This window comes from Oxyura jamaicensis, chromosome 3, assembly GCF_011077185.1.
Source record: "Oxyura jamaicensis isolate SHBP4307 breed ruddy duck chromosome 3, BPBGC_Ojam_1.0, whole genome shotgun sequence".
Taxonomy (NCBI): Eukaryota; Metazoa; Chordata; class Aves; order Anseriformes; family Anatidae; genus Oxyura; species Oxyura jamaicensis.
Genome location: NC_048895.1, coordinates 39256989 through 39272864, shown reverse-complemented (window position 1 = coordinate 39272864; position 15876 = coordinate 39256989). Strand labels below are relative to the sequence as shown.

Sequence of the window (15876 nt, the reverse complement as noted above, 5' to 3'; positions counted from 1 at the left end):
ACTAGATTTATGTGAGTAAACAAAATAAAGTGAACCCATGTGGATAAATTTTGGTCACATGATTGTGGTTTGAACACAGATAAAATTATCTATAAGATTTTTGCCGTTACTTTGATGTTCTCCTGAAAATTATCCTGCACAAAGTTTTGCTCTTTTGGACAATATTTCTATTACTAAATATTTAAATCTATTTATAATACTGAATTTTAAGATGGACTGTCAAGACACAGGTTCATTTTTCTTTTAATCAGCTGCCTGTATTTCTAGAAAAGCCAGATCTTGAATGCAGGTATAAATAATTCTTTGAACACTGCATAATTAACATAATTAATACTGGTGTTAGAGTATTTTATATACTTCCTCATCTGAGTTTTTTCTTTGTTTTGTTTTGCTCTTTATTTATCTTTCTCTTTTAGTATAGAACTAATTTTGCCAAACCCAAAACTAAGTATATTTTATGTTTGCTAAAAAAAAAATCTCAACTTTTTTTTTTCCTTTTTTTTTTCCCGTTTCCTTTTCTTTGAACTAAATGTCCTCCCTTCCTCAGTCATCACTCATGAGCGTGGTAATTATTAAAAACAACTGCATTTTCTTTATTTTTCCTGCTGTTAGCTTTGTGTCAGCACTGTACAGCTCCTGAACACCATTAGATTTTTTGTTCCTGTAAGACTGTTAAACTACTGGCTCTTTACTATTATTATTGTAATTGTGTATTCCAAACTTTTTGGGTTTTGTGTCAACTCTCCCCACATTGTTCTTCCTCCTTTTCTCAGGATTTGCACAGTAACTGGCACACTAGATGTAAGAGCAGCAAGCTTTTTAAAACTTTTTTTCATTTTTTCTTTTGTTTCCTTTTTTTTTATTTCTTTTTATTTTAGTAAGCCCACTATTTGCGATGGATGAATGTTTAAAAAAAAAAAAAAAAGTTTATCTATACATACATAAAGTTTTGTGTTATAGTCCTCCTGTAATATTTATGTTGTGCATTGAATGTGGCTTTATTGCTGCATTGTTTTGTGCAAACACAGGAAATCAGTGGTGGATCCAGTGAGGATTTGAGGGTGGTTAGTGAGGAGAGAACTTTCCACTGGCTAGGTTTATCTAATGTGGCTGGGAGTTTATACCAGAAAGTGTGGTGCTTCTCTGATTTATAGGAATCAACATTTACAGGTAGCTTTTCCTTGCTCTGAAAGCTACTTGAGGTACTAAGGTTCTTATACCTCTACAGTACTCTAAAATCCAGTAAGGAAAGTTTTGCTGGAGCAATTGCCATGAGATGTTATTATCACTGTGAGAACTGAAAATTTAAAATACAAAATGTGTATACCATTCTGCAGAAACAATTCAAACACAGCAGATGGCTTTTCATTAGCCAAATGTTGACGTGGATTGTTGGGGGATCTGGATTTTTGTTTGTTTTCTCAGTGGAAATTTTCATTTAGTAGATTAACAGAACTCTACCGTTAGATCATGTGTTTTAGTTCTCTTTGTTACAGACAAGCAGCAGCAATATCAAGATACGGTAATCATACTGTGACAAATATTTCTTGATGCAAAGGGATAATATTTACTAACAGCACTTTTTTATGGATGAATATCCAGTTATTGGAAATTCAAGAAAACAGAACAAAACAAAGCCAAACCAAAAAAAAGGTTGTACTTTTTCTTGTTAATGTTACTTTTTTCTTGATATTATACTACCTTCAATAATAATATTTTTTATGTTATGAAGCACACCTTTTTCAATTAATTGAAAAGTAGTTTACATAAGAGTTGGATAGCCACTGGTATTAAGTCCTGATAGCATTATGAAAGCCCAGCCAGTGTGTCTTTTGGGAAACTCCTGTAGGGAACGTTTTTCAGGTATCCTAGATTTTATGGGATACATGATATTGTATGTCTGTTTGCAATCCTATGAATAACCTATGAATATGTAAAATACTTCCAAGGAAGCAGCAATGATAGATATGGAACTGTTTTTTTCCCCATTCCTTTTTTGGGGGGGGCATACTTACTCTAAGAGTAATGAATTACTTTTTATGAGGATCATTTTATTGATTCCTGAGCAAATGGCGCGATGCAAATAAAATGTGCACTGTGGCCTGTTTCTCATGTCATCCAAATTCAATGCAGAAGCATATTAATAAATAACTGTAACTGAGTTTACTACCTTTAAGTCTGAAACTATTCTTGCCAAAGATGAATAAAAGCTGCTGTTGACACTAGTGGGAATAAAGTCAACTTTTCATCAAGGGCAGTGCTATACAATAAAGGTTGTTTCTGGTCCCACATCAACCTTGGCAATAGGCAGAAGGTCCTGCAACTGAGTCGAGACGGATTTAAGATTTATTGCTCTATTCCAACTGTTTCTTTGTGCTGTCCACATTTTAAGCTCCTTTTCCTGATATTCCTCTGACTGGTACTACCTTCCCTTTCCAAACCCTGGAATCCCCACTGGTAAAAACATTGATGGTTCTTTTGCAAACGTGTTTCTTTCTTGTTTTTGTGATGTACTCGATGTTGTTTCTTCTGTACGTATTCTGTTTTGATTGTTCTGTTTCCTTACAAAAAAAAAAAAAAAAAAAAAAGAAAAAAGGTTCAAAACAAAAGACACATATAGATGCTTATTATCTTGTGATTATCTTTTCATTTAACACCCATACCTATTTCACTTTGGGTCAAGATAATCTTGAAAGTGCAGTGTTTTGCTCTTTTAAAAGATTTGCTTTATTTATCACGTCATGTGAAAAGTTTATGCTTAGATAATCTTATCTTTGCTAGGCAGAGTTTATATCTGCTAGGCAGACTGATACTTTGAAATTTTTCTTCTTTTAAGAACTCACAAAACACTTCATAAGGAACCTTGTGCATTTTGAGATGGAATTATTTTTCTTCCAAATTTTTCTTCCATATTTATTTCACAGTCACGATGAATCTACTTGCGTGAATATTACTTACAGTTTGAAACTCTCTTCTTTCTACATCATTATGAGAAAGCTTGCAGTAAATGCCGTTTTCAGTAAATGTAGTTAAATACGTCAGGCTAATTTTGCAGATAGGAAAAGAAGAATGAGGATAGATCCCTGAAGCTCAGCTATAATTCAAGAAAAACATTCTTCCCCAAAACAGTAATATCCTTCAAATCTTTTAAGTATTGTAATGAAAAGTATTTCTCCAAGTTTTTAATCTGAAGTACTTGTAAAATAACTAAACTAGATAACTTTCTATAAAAGACATGCTCATAATTATCCCTAATTTATAGCTTGTATTACGTGGAAAGGTGACCAAGTTTCCAAGTGAACAACAAGCCAGCTGATATAATTAGGAAGATTTTGCATCAAAGTTCTCATTCATTCTGACTTCCAGTTCCATTTTCTGGAAATGCTGTTACTTTACTGTGCATTGTTTGTTTGTTTATTTATTTATTTATTTATTGTTCATTTGTATGTTTAAAGAGAACATTTCTCTGCAAACTTAATGTCCCAGTCTTTCACATTGATTGGATTTGTATTGACATTACTGTTCGTATGCTCTTGGAAAACTATGTTTTCAACAGCCTTAATGTTAGTGTATTGGACTATAAAATTCTGAAATTTTAAACTATTTTTAGACTCCCAATTTTAATCTGAATCACTATAAGAAAAAAAAAAAAACTCGGTTGCATTTAACTGATACTGCATTTGAGAGGCATCTTTGAAATAATAACATGGAAATAGAAATTTCAAGAGAGTAGATCTTTTTTTGCCCCTTAGCTGACAGTCTTTGTCATGTGCTACTTTGTCACTTATGGAACTGGGCTCATTTATTTCTTCCTTCAGAGTCCAGGTTTCAGACAGGGAAAAGCAGTAAGTGGTAGCTCACTACCATAGTACTAACTGATGGCAAAGATTCCATTTTCTTTAGTGAAGTCATAATTAACTCTGGCAAGATATACATCTTTCCTCAATAGGGTTGTTATTTTATGTAATCAAATGGAGCTTAGGAATTTAAACTTCACTTTTTGTTTTGAATTAAACTCATCATTTAACAGTAATTGTGCAATGTTAAAAGATTCAAGAAATCATACCGAGAATAATGATTTAAAAAACATTTTGGACTTTTAAGTACAAGCTGGGGAATGTCTAGGTTATAATCTTTTAGATGGGTGCTACCAAATTTAACTAAACACTCCACATGTTCTATCTTGTGTTGCAAACTACAGAATGGTCACACATGTAGAAATAATATAATTTTAACATTTAAACCTATTTTTTAAGCCAGAGTGTGGGGGTTTGTTTGTTTGATTTATTTCTCCACAGTTGAATATCAGTAGTTAGTTTTCAGCTAGTTTTTTCATACACCAGCAGGAGGTTACTGGTTTACCCAGTAATACTATAAGTAAATGATTTTTTATTAGTAAAGCTCTGGTTTTATTTTTAAATTTTTAATGTTATTTCATTATTTTGTTTCTCCGTAAGTTCTCAGAAGGCTTACTTTATTAAAATTTAATTTTAGAATGAAATCTGATCTGATGGTAGTTCTTAAAAGTACATGTTATTTAATTGACTGGGAGTGGTGTACATGTTTTATAATAAATAGGTAGAATGAGTGTACACATCAGGGCCATTTTCAGCCATAAATAATATGAAATCAATAAATATGCCTTGTCCTTCACTAACATAGTCACACTTGAGACAGTTTTCTAAGTTCAATATAATCCACTGTAGCCTACACTGTAGTGGTGTTTTACTCCTTCATATAACTGTATTTGAATCAGTGTTTGCATTTATGGAGGTCACTTAAGCAGCTTGAATTCAGAGAGATGGTTATGCATCACTTAGTGAGAAAACAAGTGCTTTTCTTATTTGAATCAGATTCTTGAGAAGTGAAAGGCATACAGTAGGCAGAATCCAACCCAGTATTGCCAGGGTCTTGTAATAAGAATAATTGCACTTGTTTTACAGTGGGGGCTATTTGCCTTTTGCTTAGCTGCCATCAAAAAGGAGCCCTTTTCATGAATGTGAATCGTGAATGAATCATGAATGTATGTATACATCTCTGATACGTAGTGTCAGACAAATATTTCTGAGTAGAAATAGATTTCAGATATTTTTTTTAGGGATGTTAAGGATAAATAAACACAAACAAACAACAAAAAAAGAGAGAATTATTAAACTTGGACACATGCACTTTCAAGGAAAAAGATAAATATTTCATTTTTCATTCAATCTTATTTTCATTTCCTCTACAAGACTTCTATTCCTCCTATACATCACAAACACAAGCTATCAGTTTTGCAAAAAAACTACACACATAAATCCTTCATGTGTGTAGCCATACCATTTCCATACAGCATGAGCAATGGCAGCATTTTAACTATTACAGCATATGTCTAAGCAAATATAGGTCAAAATATACATCATGTCAACAGAAGCCAAAGAGCATGGTGTCATGACAACCTAAGACATATTGTATACAGTGTGCATACTTGTGAGTACATTATCTAGATAAATGTTTGTTTGTACTGGCATGAATTTGTATGCACAGCAGCAAAGGTTGATCTTTTAGATTTTATAGAAAGAAATAGATCTGCACTTCAGTTCTGTAGTTTCCAACAGGACAACTGTTGTAGTCAGTAAGTAATATCTGAAAAATAAAATTCCTGACAATAACAACATTGTTTTTTGTCAGATTTTGGTCAGCTGTAGAAATTAATAACCAGCATTATTTTAAATCTTAGTATGGCCAAGATGTTTGAAATATTTTGTGTGTGTGTTTTATTTTTCTGTTTTGTTTAATCATTATTTAGTTTATATATATAATTTTTAAAATGATTAGCTCTTTCCACTTATGTGAGATGGCATACTGAACACAACTTGATTTTTGCAGAATTGTCCAATAACTTGCATTCATTTTGTGATTTTTCTGTAGCAGAGCTTAGTAAAAGACCCTCCCAAACCCTTCTAATATTAAAATAGGACTTCATTTTATTACATTTTTAAATTCCAGTGGGTGTACTAAAAGCCAGAAGATAAGACTTCATCATAGACTAATCTGTGTAATCATTTTAACTTGAGGATTGTTTTCCTTGTTGTTCTGAGAAACGTTAACTGATATGATGCCAAGAAAAAGAGTTTTTAAAATACAAAACTATAACTTATGCTGTAGTCTATACGGCTTTTATTCAGTGTCAACTTGATATGCAAGAAATACATGGTTGGGTCCTCACAAATTTTCTCTGTGAGTTGTGATTTAAAAGCATTACTATCTAAGCAGTCCGACTATATGCATTGCATGTGTGAAGGTACAGGCTCCACAAAATAGTTGGCTTTCTGTAATGCTTTTTTATTTTTATTTTTTTTTTTTCCAAAAAATAATTTTTCACTTCAATCAACAAAGCATGACACCAAGTGTAACTTTAAGCATGCCAAGAGTTCAGTTACTGTTAGAAAAATATAATCTAATCCTGCAGGACTTTCTGGACTTTGACCAGCAACATACAAAAGTATCTTGCAGGACTGAACCTGCATATCATTTTGAATAATACACTTTTAAGTGCACAGGACCTCTTGATATTGTCCCATTGTATTATTGGGCGTATACTGTATGTATACATTAATCAGTACTGTCAGAAACAGTCATTTCTTTTTCATTCCTAATTAGTTGAAGGTGCTTTCAGTCTTACGTGAATGAAAAAGTATATAAATAGTATTATTTCTGGGATAGAGGAAAAAAATGTCAGGGAATGTAATTTACAGCATTTGTCTGATTCTTGGAGAAATAACTATATATTGTTTGACACTATGATAAGAGTGACCTGGACAGTAGTATAGGTCAATGGGCAGAGGCCAGTAGGATGAGGTTCAACATGGCTAAGTGCCAGGTATGGTACCTTGGCCACAACAACCCCATGCAGTACTACAGGCCTTGAAAGCTGTGCAGAGGAAACGGATCTGGGGGTGCTAGTCAATGCTCGCCTGAACTTGAGCTGGCAGTGTGCCCAGGTGGGCAAGAAAGCTAATGGCATCCTGGCTTGTATCAGGAATAGCATAGCCAGCAGGACCAAGCAGGTGACTGTCCCCCTGCAGCTCTGGTGAGGCTGCACCTCAAGTACTGTGTTCATCTTTGGGCCCCTCACTACAAGAAAGACATCGAGGCATGTCCAGAGAAGGGTAACAAAGCTGCTAGAAAGCAAGTCCTACAAGGAGCACTTGGGGGCACTGGGGTTTTTTAGTGTGGAGAAGAGGAGGCTCTGGGGAGACCTGAAAGGAAGTTGTGGGGAGCTGGGGGTCAGCCTCTTCTCACAGATAGCTAGTGACAGGACTAGAGGGAATGGCCTCAAGTTGTGCCAGGGGAGGTTTTTAGGTTGGAAATGAGGAGACGTTTCTTCTCAGAAAGAGTGGTCAGGCATTGGAATGGGTTGCCGAGGGAGGTGGTGGTGTCACCATTCCTGGGACCTTTCCTTTTTAAGGAAAGGTTGGACGTGGTGCTTAGGGACATGGTTTAGTGGATGACGTTGGTAGTAGGGTGATGGTTGGACCAGATGATCTTGGAGGTATTTTCCAACCTTTATGATTCTATGATAAGTACACATTTGGAATTAGAATTAATGTCCATATTTTACAACAAGTTGTATTTGCATATTTTTGAGTGATGTGTGTTCTCAATAACAAACATTACCTGTTGATGGTAACAGGAAAGAGTGCAATTTTGTACTTTCAAAATATTTGTACTAGTTTTCAAAATGCTTTTGCTTCCAAGTCCTACCACTATATTGAAACTTCCAGCTGTAATAATGTAATTGTAGTAGGATAATTTATAAATATACATTATAATTAGTGATCGATCAATATAGCAATGCAAATAATTCTTAATGTGATTATTATTGACTATAACCTTTTTTAAAGCTTTTATTGTTAGAAATTTATATATACATTTATATATATATATAATTTATATATATATTAAATTTTTACTCACTCTTCTGGTTTCCTTCTGTTCACCCACTGGAAAATACTGTCTTTATAGACATGGGATTTGGAAGTTCACGTATCAGTCTAAAATATCTTCCCATTAAAAAAAAATAATCTTTCAAATTATTCTGCAATCTTGATACATTTTTCTGTCCTATCCTTATGTTGTCTACAAATAACACTTGGCCACATAGTCAAATGATGTATATTCTCAAATAAAGTTTTTGTGATTTCCATTTTTGTTGCCATATGCACTTTATAAAGATTTATCTGAAGTCCTAAAATGGACTTTTAATATGTGATCTTTAATTATTTTATACACCTATATTGTTGTCCCATTGTCATTTTATTAGCTGTTCTTCTACCTTTTTTTTTTTTTTCAGTTGTGATTTTTTTCCTTTGTGAATGGTTTTTTGTCCTCTTTTCAGTTCAGTGTACAAAGTTAACTGTATGTTTTGATATAATTGAAAAAGTGGTGTTTTAATAGAGGGCTTTTTAGCATAGTGTTTTAAAATGAAGAATCAAGAACATAATTTGAAGCTTCATACTTTTGGTTATTATCTGTCCACAAAAAAAATGAACTTAAAGGCTTAATTCAGCAAAGAACATTGACACATGTTCTAGTTCATTATAAGTTTATTGCTTTATTTTGTCAAGGGAGATGAAAGCCCAACATACATTTTGTATCATCAGTAAGCAGGTGATAAATCCTCAAAAATGTCAGCCTAAAAGATTATTGAAAATGCAGATAACTGTAAATACCCTTTTTTTTTTTTTTTTCCTAGGGTCTTTTAAAAACTAATAATTTATTTGAGGAATGATTTTCATTACTGTTCAATTAATTCATTTTCTGTATTTATAATTACCTTGTTTTGTGATGAATAAGAACCATATTAATCTAATCCTAACCTTTGTATGTAATGCAGCATTCATGCCCAGCAAAGTTAAATGAGAATGTAAATTCTGGATTATTTCTAAAATGTTGCTAAGCTCATGCTGCCATATTTATAACTCAAAACTTAAGTTTTATCATTGAATTGTTTTAAATAACATAACTATCTGCCAAGCATGAGTCATATGTGCTTCAGGTAGACTGGTGGCTATAAATTTTCTCTCCCTTTCTCTCTTTCTTAAAATTAAAATTAAATATGGAGATTTCCTGCAGGGGGTGTGGGGTGTTAGCTGGCAGCCTGTGATAATCTGTGCTTCCATCTGGCCTTTCTACAGGAGAAAAAGTGATGCAGGATGATGAGTTCACCTGTGACCTCTTCCGCTTTCTTCAACTGCTTTGCGAAGGACATAACTCAGGTTTGTGGGCAGGCTTCCAGCTAAGTCAATGTGGCGGTAACTTAAAGATGACTGTAAAGATAAAGCTGTAAGTTTGCTGTATTACATTGCTGTAATTTTGGCAGTATTCATAAAAAATTTATGAAAGGTAGTGTACCTTCTAGGCTACTGCTAGACATGAAAGGAAAATATTTATTTGTAATTATTTAGGAAAATATTTATTTGTAATTAAAATCTCAGGTTGTTTAATCTGTTGCAACTTTGTAGAAATGGCATGGGTTTCCAAAATGATGAGTTTTCAGTCTTGACCTGACTAGGAAAGGTAAACTATATAGGAAAATGTACATGGTTTATGACTTCTAGTCAATTTTTGAGAAAAAGAAAAAGAAAAATGATCGTTTGTATTAGCTGTTGGACATAAACAGTTCCTGTTTACATTCCTTGTAATCAGGAATTGTATAATTAGGAGACTTGATTTCACTGTCACTTAGGAAAATGTATATTATTAAACATAATATATGTTATTAATCAAATTTTGGGCTTATGGTTTGCTGATGGACTGATGTGATCTCTGCAATAAAATGCTGAAAGACAGCATGCTAAAGACAATTTTTTGAAAAAACAAAAAGGTAAAACAACAACAAAAAATCTATTTCTTTAAGCTATACTTTTCTTGTAATTAATTTGCGGGAATCACTTTCTAAGTCTTTAGCACTTAAATGAAACTGAACTTTTATTTCAATTTTTAGATTTTCAAAATTACCTGAGAACTCAGACTGGTAACAACACAACTGTTAATATTATAATTTCCACTGTGGATTACTTATTGAGAGTTCAGGTAGGTTAACTTCTGTACTAATAAAGTAAATTAGGATAATGACTTTCATTTGTGCAATATTTACCATTATACTTTTAGTTTATTTTAATCATAAGTTAGATACTTGTACGTGGGAACTCTGAGTTTCTTAATTTCTCTGGTATATCCTTCAGGAATAAGTGGTTTCCTATCATGAAAGTTCTGTTTACAGCAAGGTTGAACTTGATCTTTATCATAAAATGTTCAGCTTTATCAGACAAGCACATGTATTTGTGATTACATTTATTTTGTTCATTGTAATCCAATTTGTTGAAAAAAGAGCCTGTAATTCTCTACTGGTTACAATTCTTAAAGTGTTGTTACACTGCCCTATGGGAGTAAAGGTGGCAAAAGTGTAAAAGGCCATTGTATGCAAAAATTCAGTAGTCTGTTAACTAACCAGCGCAGGCAGAAAGTAGATAGATGCTAAGGAAGTGCTTAGCATCAGTGCATAAAACTCCAGCTAGTAGTTGACTGAGATTACCCTGTGACTGAAAAGTGTTTTCTATTGTTCAGCTTGAGATTCAGCCAGATGTTTTTTCATCCATATTCTGATTCAGTCTGAACATTGGTCAGCTAGATGTACAGCCATGTGATGGCATGCAGTAAAGCATAAGAGTAGTCTAATCTTTATTTATCTAGTTAAATTTTCCCTTTAGTCATGTATGTATGGTTTCTAAGAATTCCAATCTATTAAAATCAGTATTCTTTAAATTGCTGTTGTTACCAATGTTGCTATTTATCCTTACACATTCTGTAGAAGTTGTAGGAACAATACAGTGTTTTCTATTCCATTGCTTACTTTGTTGAAACTTTAATAAGGTTTCATTTGAGGAAGACAGAAAGAGGAATCATGCACATAAAGCAACATTTGCTGCTATTGACTGAGTGTCAAGCAAACAGTATAAAGAGGGATACTTTAATGAGCAGCATGCAACATTGCCATACTATTGAGTCCTGTTCAGAATGCAGGATATGGCAGATACCAACAATTCTAGCTCTCTCTCTCTCTTTTTTTTTTTGTTATCTTGATTTTAAGGTGTTTTTGTTTGTTTGTTTGTTTGTTTCAGTTTACTATTGTTCCTATTGATTCCCATGAGAAGAAAATACTTGAAATAATACTTGACAACCTGTATGGGGTTTAAAACATTTTTGTGATTGTTTAAGAACATTCATAAAATAAATAATTTCCAGAACTATATTCCTAGCTAATATTTTTCTGATCTTGATTAAAAACTGGTTAGAGAAAATTTGAGTACATAATCTCTTCATGTTTCTCATAACTGTTTTTAGGAGTCCATTAGTGATTTCTATTGGTATTATTCTGGGAAGGACGTTATTGATGAGCAAGGACAACGAAATTTTTCCAAAGCCATCCAGGTTGCAAAACAGGTTTTCAATACTCTCACAGAGTATATCCAGGTAAATTAGTTTGCTTGTAATTTTATGGATTTGAGAGAAAATGAATAATACCTTTGGAATAAAAAAAATGTACAGGCAGATAAAATCTACATAGGGATATAATATAGATACGTTTATGCTTCAAAATTATTTTAGTGCATTTATTTATGTAGAAAAAGAAGTTTTGTATAGCTGGCACTACTCCCTCATCCTTTGGTTGTATGAATAGTAGGTTGAGTTTGTTTTAATCATGTTACATTTGATAACTTAGAGATGTACTTGGGGTGGACTGTGATAAATGAGAAGACATGCTGGCAGGATTCAAAGAAAACTAATGACAGACTAATGAAGAAATCAAATGTACTGTGTTCTAAGGCAGCTTCGGGTTGCTTGCAGAAAATAAAAAATTGAGTAGTTCACTGAATGACTGATCTGAAAATGTATTGAAAAAAGTAACTTGTTCATATTATATACGCTTCATAATGCAAGTCCTGCAAGAAAGCTTCACTTATTTCCTAACTGCTTGGCTTTTGCCGTCTTAAAATTGTTGGCATTGCCTTTGTGGTCTTCCACAAACAGCAAGGCTTCTTCTTTTTTTGAAAGCAAATTTCTTCAGGTTTGGTTGTATTCTTTTAATGTATTTTTTAATGTGCGACTAAGGATTGCTAAAGGGGAGTGTTGAACGTAATTTAGCATTTTTATCATTGTTATTCTGCTTTTGCAAAATAAGACCAGACTTTTAATACCAAACTGATAACTAATTTGCACAATGAATTTGGAAATTGCAGTACTCCTCATGAAATAGTAATAAACCTTAACTCTATTTACAGATGTGATCGATTCTGTCAAAATAACAATGTAGCAGTTCTTTCATGCTATTTTAAGAACTGGGCGTAATTTAATTCTTAATTAATTTATCATGTAAATCCATCAACAATATTATAATTTGCTTCCACATATAATCAGGTTAGAGAACATCCCATTAGACTATATTGTTCTCCTTCAATTGGAAATGTGTATTATGAAAATAGTATTTTATTTCATGAGGATGATGGGTGATAGCATTGGACTGTGTAAATATGAGCAGGGGCAGCTTATAGTCATGAGCATACGTGTACTTGTTGTAAACATGTTTGGCAAGTCACAAATAGTATTGTTAGCTAGTAATGATTTTATTTACTGTTCTCTAAAGTTTCAAAATATTTTGTAATCCTGCTCTTTGGAAGTTGGAATTTTTTTGAATAATATTATTTAGCACTCCTTTCTACAACAGGTGGAATATACTGGGGAAAAAAGGAAATCAGGAATCTTAGTCTCTTATCACTTATACCAATTTTGCATCAAGCCTTTATTAGGTAATTCCTGAGAATCAGCTTGAAGATTTTGTACCTCTCTAACATTTGCAGTTTAATTTTGCCAACAGCTATACTTTTTATGTTTCTGAATTGGGACTCAGCTAAAACAGGAAGAATGGCTATTAGAAATATGCATTGCTTATGGTCAGTGGTGTTGTAAGATAAAAAAAATCTGTATATACTTAGCTTTTCATGGCAGTTTTTAAAGGACAGACCCCCTACTATGCTTCTCTATATTTTTTTTCTGTTTTTGTTTAGATCCTTTCAAATAAATCCTATTTTTCTTCTCTTGTTGCATTATCAATAGGGGCCATGTACTGGGAATCAGCAAAGTCTGGCACACAGCAGGTTATGGGATGCTGTAGTTGGTTTTCTTCATGTGTTTGCCCACATGCAGATGAAGCTGTCCCAGGTATCTTTTTGTTTTTGTTTTTCTTTTTAAAGTTGCTAACTTATAATAATGGTAAAGTGTCTCGTTAGTGTGTTTGAATAACTAATTACCACAGTTAATGGTGGAGGTATGAGGAAAAATAAGAGACAGAGCTGACAGAATAAAACAAAGCTGAGGGTATAAATTACAGAGTCACAGTGCTCATGAGCAGCAGGCTTGTAACAGGGTTCAGTGAAGCTGAAAATGAAGCATATAACCTGAAATCAGAAAGAAGCAATCCATTTCCTATGTTTCATATCAAAGTTCTGCCTCCATGTTTTCTGCAATTTTGCACAAGCTAGGATCTATCTTCCCTGTTCAGGTGCCTAGTTCAATGCAGACATCTAAACCTTTTCTACTCTCAATAGACAAAAATTGTAATCTATCCTTAGAATATGGTGTAGAGGACTAGCACAAACAGCTCTTCAGAGCTAAAATTAGATGGGAAGAATACTAACTTTAAGCAGTGTGTTTTTCAACTTTTTATCTTTTTAAAATAATGCAGTTAGTCTTATATTACACATCTTAATTGAAAGTCAAAAGTAATTTAAAAATAATTTAACATTCTCAGAGAAGTGTCATAATCTTGAAAACATTTTAGTTGTTGTTAAGTAATAAAACTCTGAAGGCTATGAAGTTTTTAGATCTTATTTTTTATTTAGTTATAATGTATACGAAGTATCCATGTAAGTATTTTTGAATGTGTTACATAAATGGAGGTAGTCTTGGTCAAATGGTTTTCCTACCAACCCTTGGGACTTTACCAGTGGAAATAGGTAAGTTACTTAGATCTATGGACTTTTCTGCTACAATTCTGATTCTTATTTGTTACGGATAAATAGATGTCACTTTCCAGTAGATAGCATCATAGTGAAAGTTGACTTTCAAAGGATGCTATGAATTTTTCCTAAGGTGTCTTTCTAAGCCCATGTACATACTATCGTCATTTTGAAACATCTTTGTTATTTTCAGAATAGAAAAAAACATTCAGTGATTGGGTAGGCCACAGTGGTGACTGTTGTGCTTTCTTCCTAAATAACTAAAGCAAGGTGGAAACTAGTATACAAGTAGTTATAGACAGGAAGTCAAATATATAAAGTTAATTGTTGATTAAAAAATCTGATGTGATTGTTGGCGAGATTTGTTTTCATAATAATGACAAGATTCCAGTCTCAGCTGTGTACAGCGTGGTTTCATACAATCTTTTAACTATTACATCTAGAAAATAATGATACCCTGCCACTTTGGAGAGAGCCAAGAAGCTTTGCTCAACAAAGTTCATTGTAGTGAGTGGAGTTACACTGTTCTGCGTAATGACAGAAGCACGGTCTGCTCCAAATGTATGACAAATAGAGATGGTGTCTTTCTCTTGTGTGGAGCTCAAGCTCTTGGGGCCTTCCAGAACTCACTTGGGCTATTTTGTTCATTTATTCTTATTGCAAGAATATACTAATTGCACCGTGTTCAAATACCATTTTTCAAAGGTGTTGAGTGTGGCTTAATGGATTTATGTTGTAATATGTTGTCATATGGCATCTTTCTATACCTGGGGTTTGCCTAAGCTAATTATTTGGTCTTTGTTTTAAACCAGAAGTTTCCAGAGCAAAAGTTCCTCCCCACCACCAATAAATAAATAAATAAATAAATAAATAAAATCACTTTGAATCATGTTACACTTTGTCTTCTATGTGCTGCTGTCATTATTGTTTTTACAAGGCTTTATAGCTGTGAACTTGATTATACTAACAGCAGCACTTATTTTAGCTGACATGAAACTTTACAGAGGCAGACATACCTTATTATTGCTTTATTGCTGTGTTACCAGTTTTGACCCAAATAGCTTCTTAAATTCTAAGTCTTATTTTTACAGGGTGAAATCTGCATGCACATATATGAATGTCAAAGAAATCAATAGATATTATATATATTGTATTCATTATTTAGGATTCCAGTCAAATTGAATTACTGAAAGAATTAATGGATCTTCAGAAGGATATGGTTGTCATGTTGCTGTCTATGCTGGAAGGTAGGTAAAGTGTAATTTGAAATTCTCTCACAATTGCTTTAGCAACATTTTCACCTTTGTGTTTAATGTTCCATTTTCCTTTAGGTTTTTGATTGTTATGTATCAGTTGTGAGATGAGATGTGAGATCTTAAATTACATTGAAGATTTATACAGACCAGTTGATACCATTTATGTTACTTCTGAATATCAGAATTGTATAAAATCCAGCTGTGACAGAAGCACAGAAGTTTTACTTTGATTCTGTGAATATGGCCTATTCCTCTATCATTTTATTATTAGCTTTACTATACTGCATTTATTTTTATAATGATCTTAGCCATGAAGGAAAGGCTTTGATTTACCTCAGTTCAAGGTTCCTTATAACTAATACTGGTTCCCCAGAGAATGTGATCATTGTCAAGAAATACTGCTATTTATGTATCTTCTTTCTGGTATTGTATTGGCAGACTAACAATAGACTACCAATAGTAGGCTACCCAGAAATACACAAGCATAGATGATCCAAAGATTTTATTTTATGCTTCCTACATGTATTGCGTCACATTTATTATCTTGAGAGAACTGGGAG

At 33.1% G+C, this 15876-nt stretch overlaps 1 protein-coding gene across 4 annotated transcripts in view; it reads left to right on the top strand.

Moving 5' to 3' along the window:
- RYR2 (ryanodine receptor 2) overlaps positions 1-15876 on the top strand; it is a 400228-nt gene that overhangs the window by 360098 nt on the left and 24254 nt on the right. For 2 of the 4 annotated variants that reach the window (XM_035320403.1, XM_035320399.1), the window contains 6 exons: positions 548-565; positions 9180-9260; positions 9989-10077; positions 11389-11517; positions 13159-13263; positions 15226-15307. In XM_035320403.1, coding sequence (XP_035176294.1) covers positions 548-565; positions 9180-9260; positions 9989-10077; positions 11389-11517; positions 13159-13263; positions 15226-15307 — 504 coding nt within the window. The remainder of the gene's footprint in view (positions 1-547; positions 566-9179; positions 9261-9988; positions 10078-11388; positions 11518-13158; positions 13264-15225; positions 15308-15876) is intronic. The other 2 variants (XM_035320402.1, XM_035320401.1) reach the window with 1 other exon arrangement.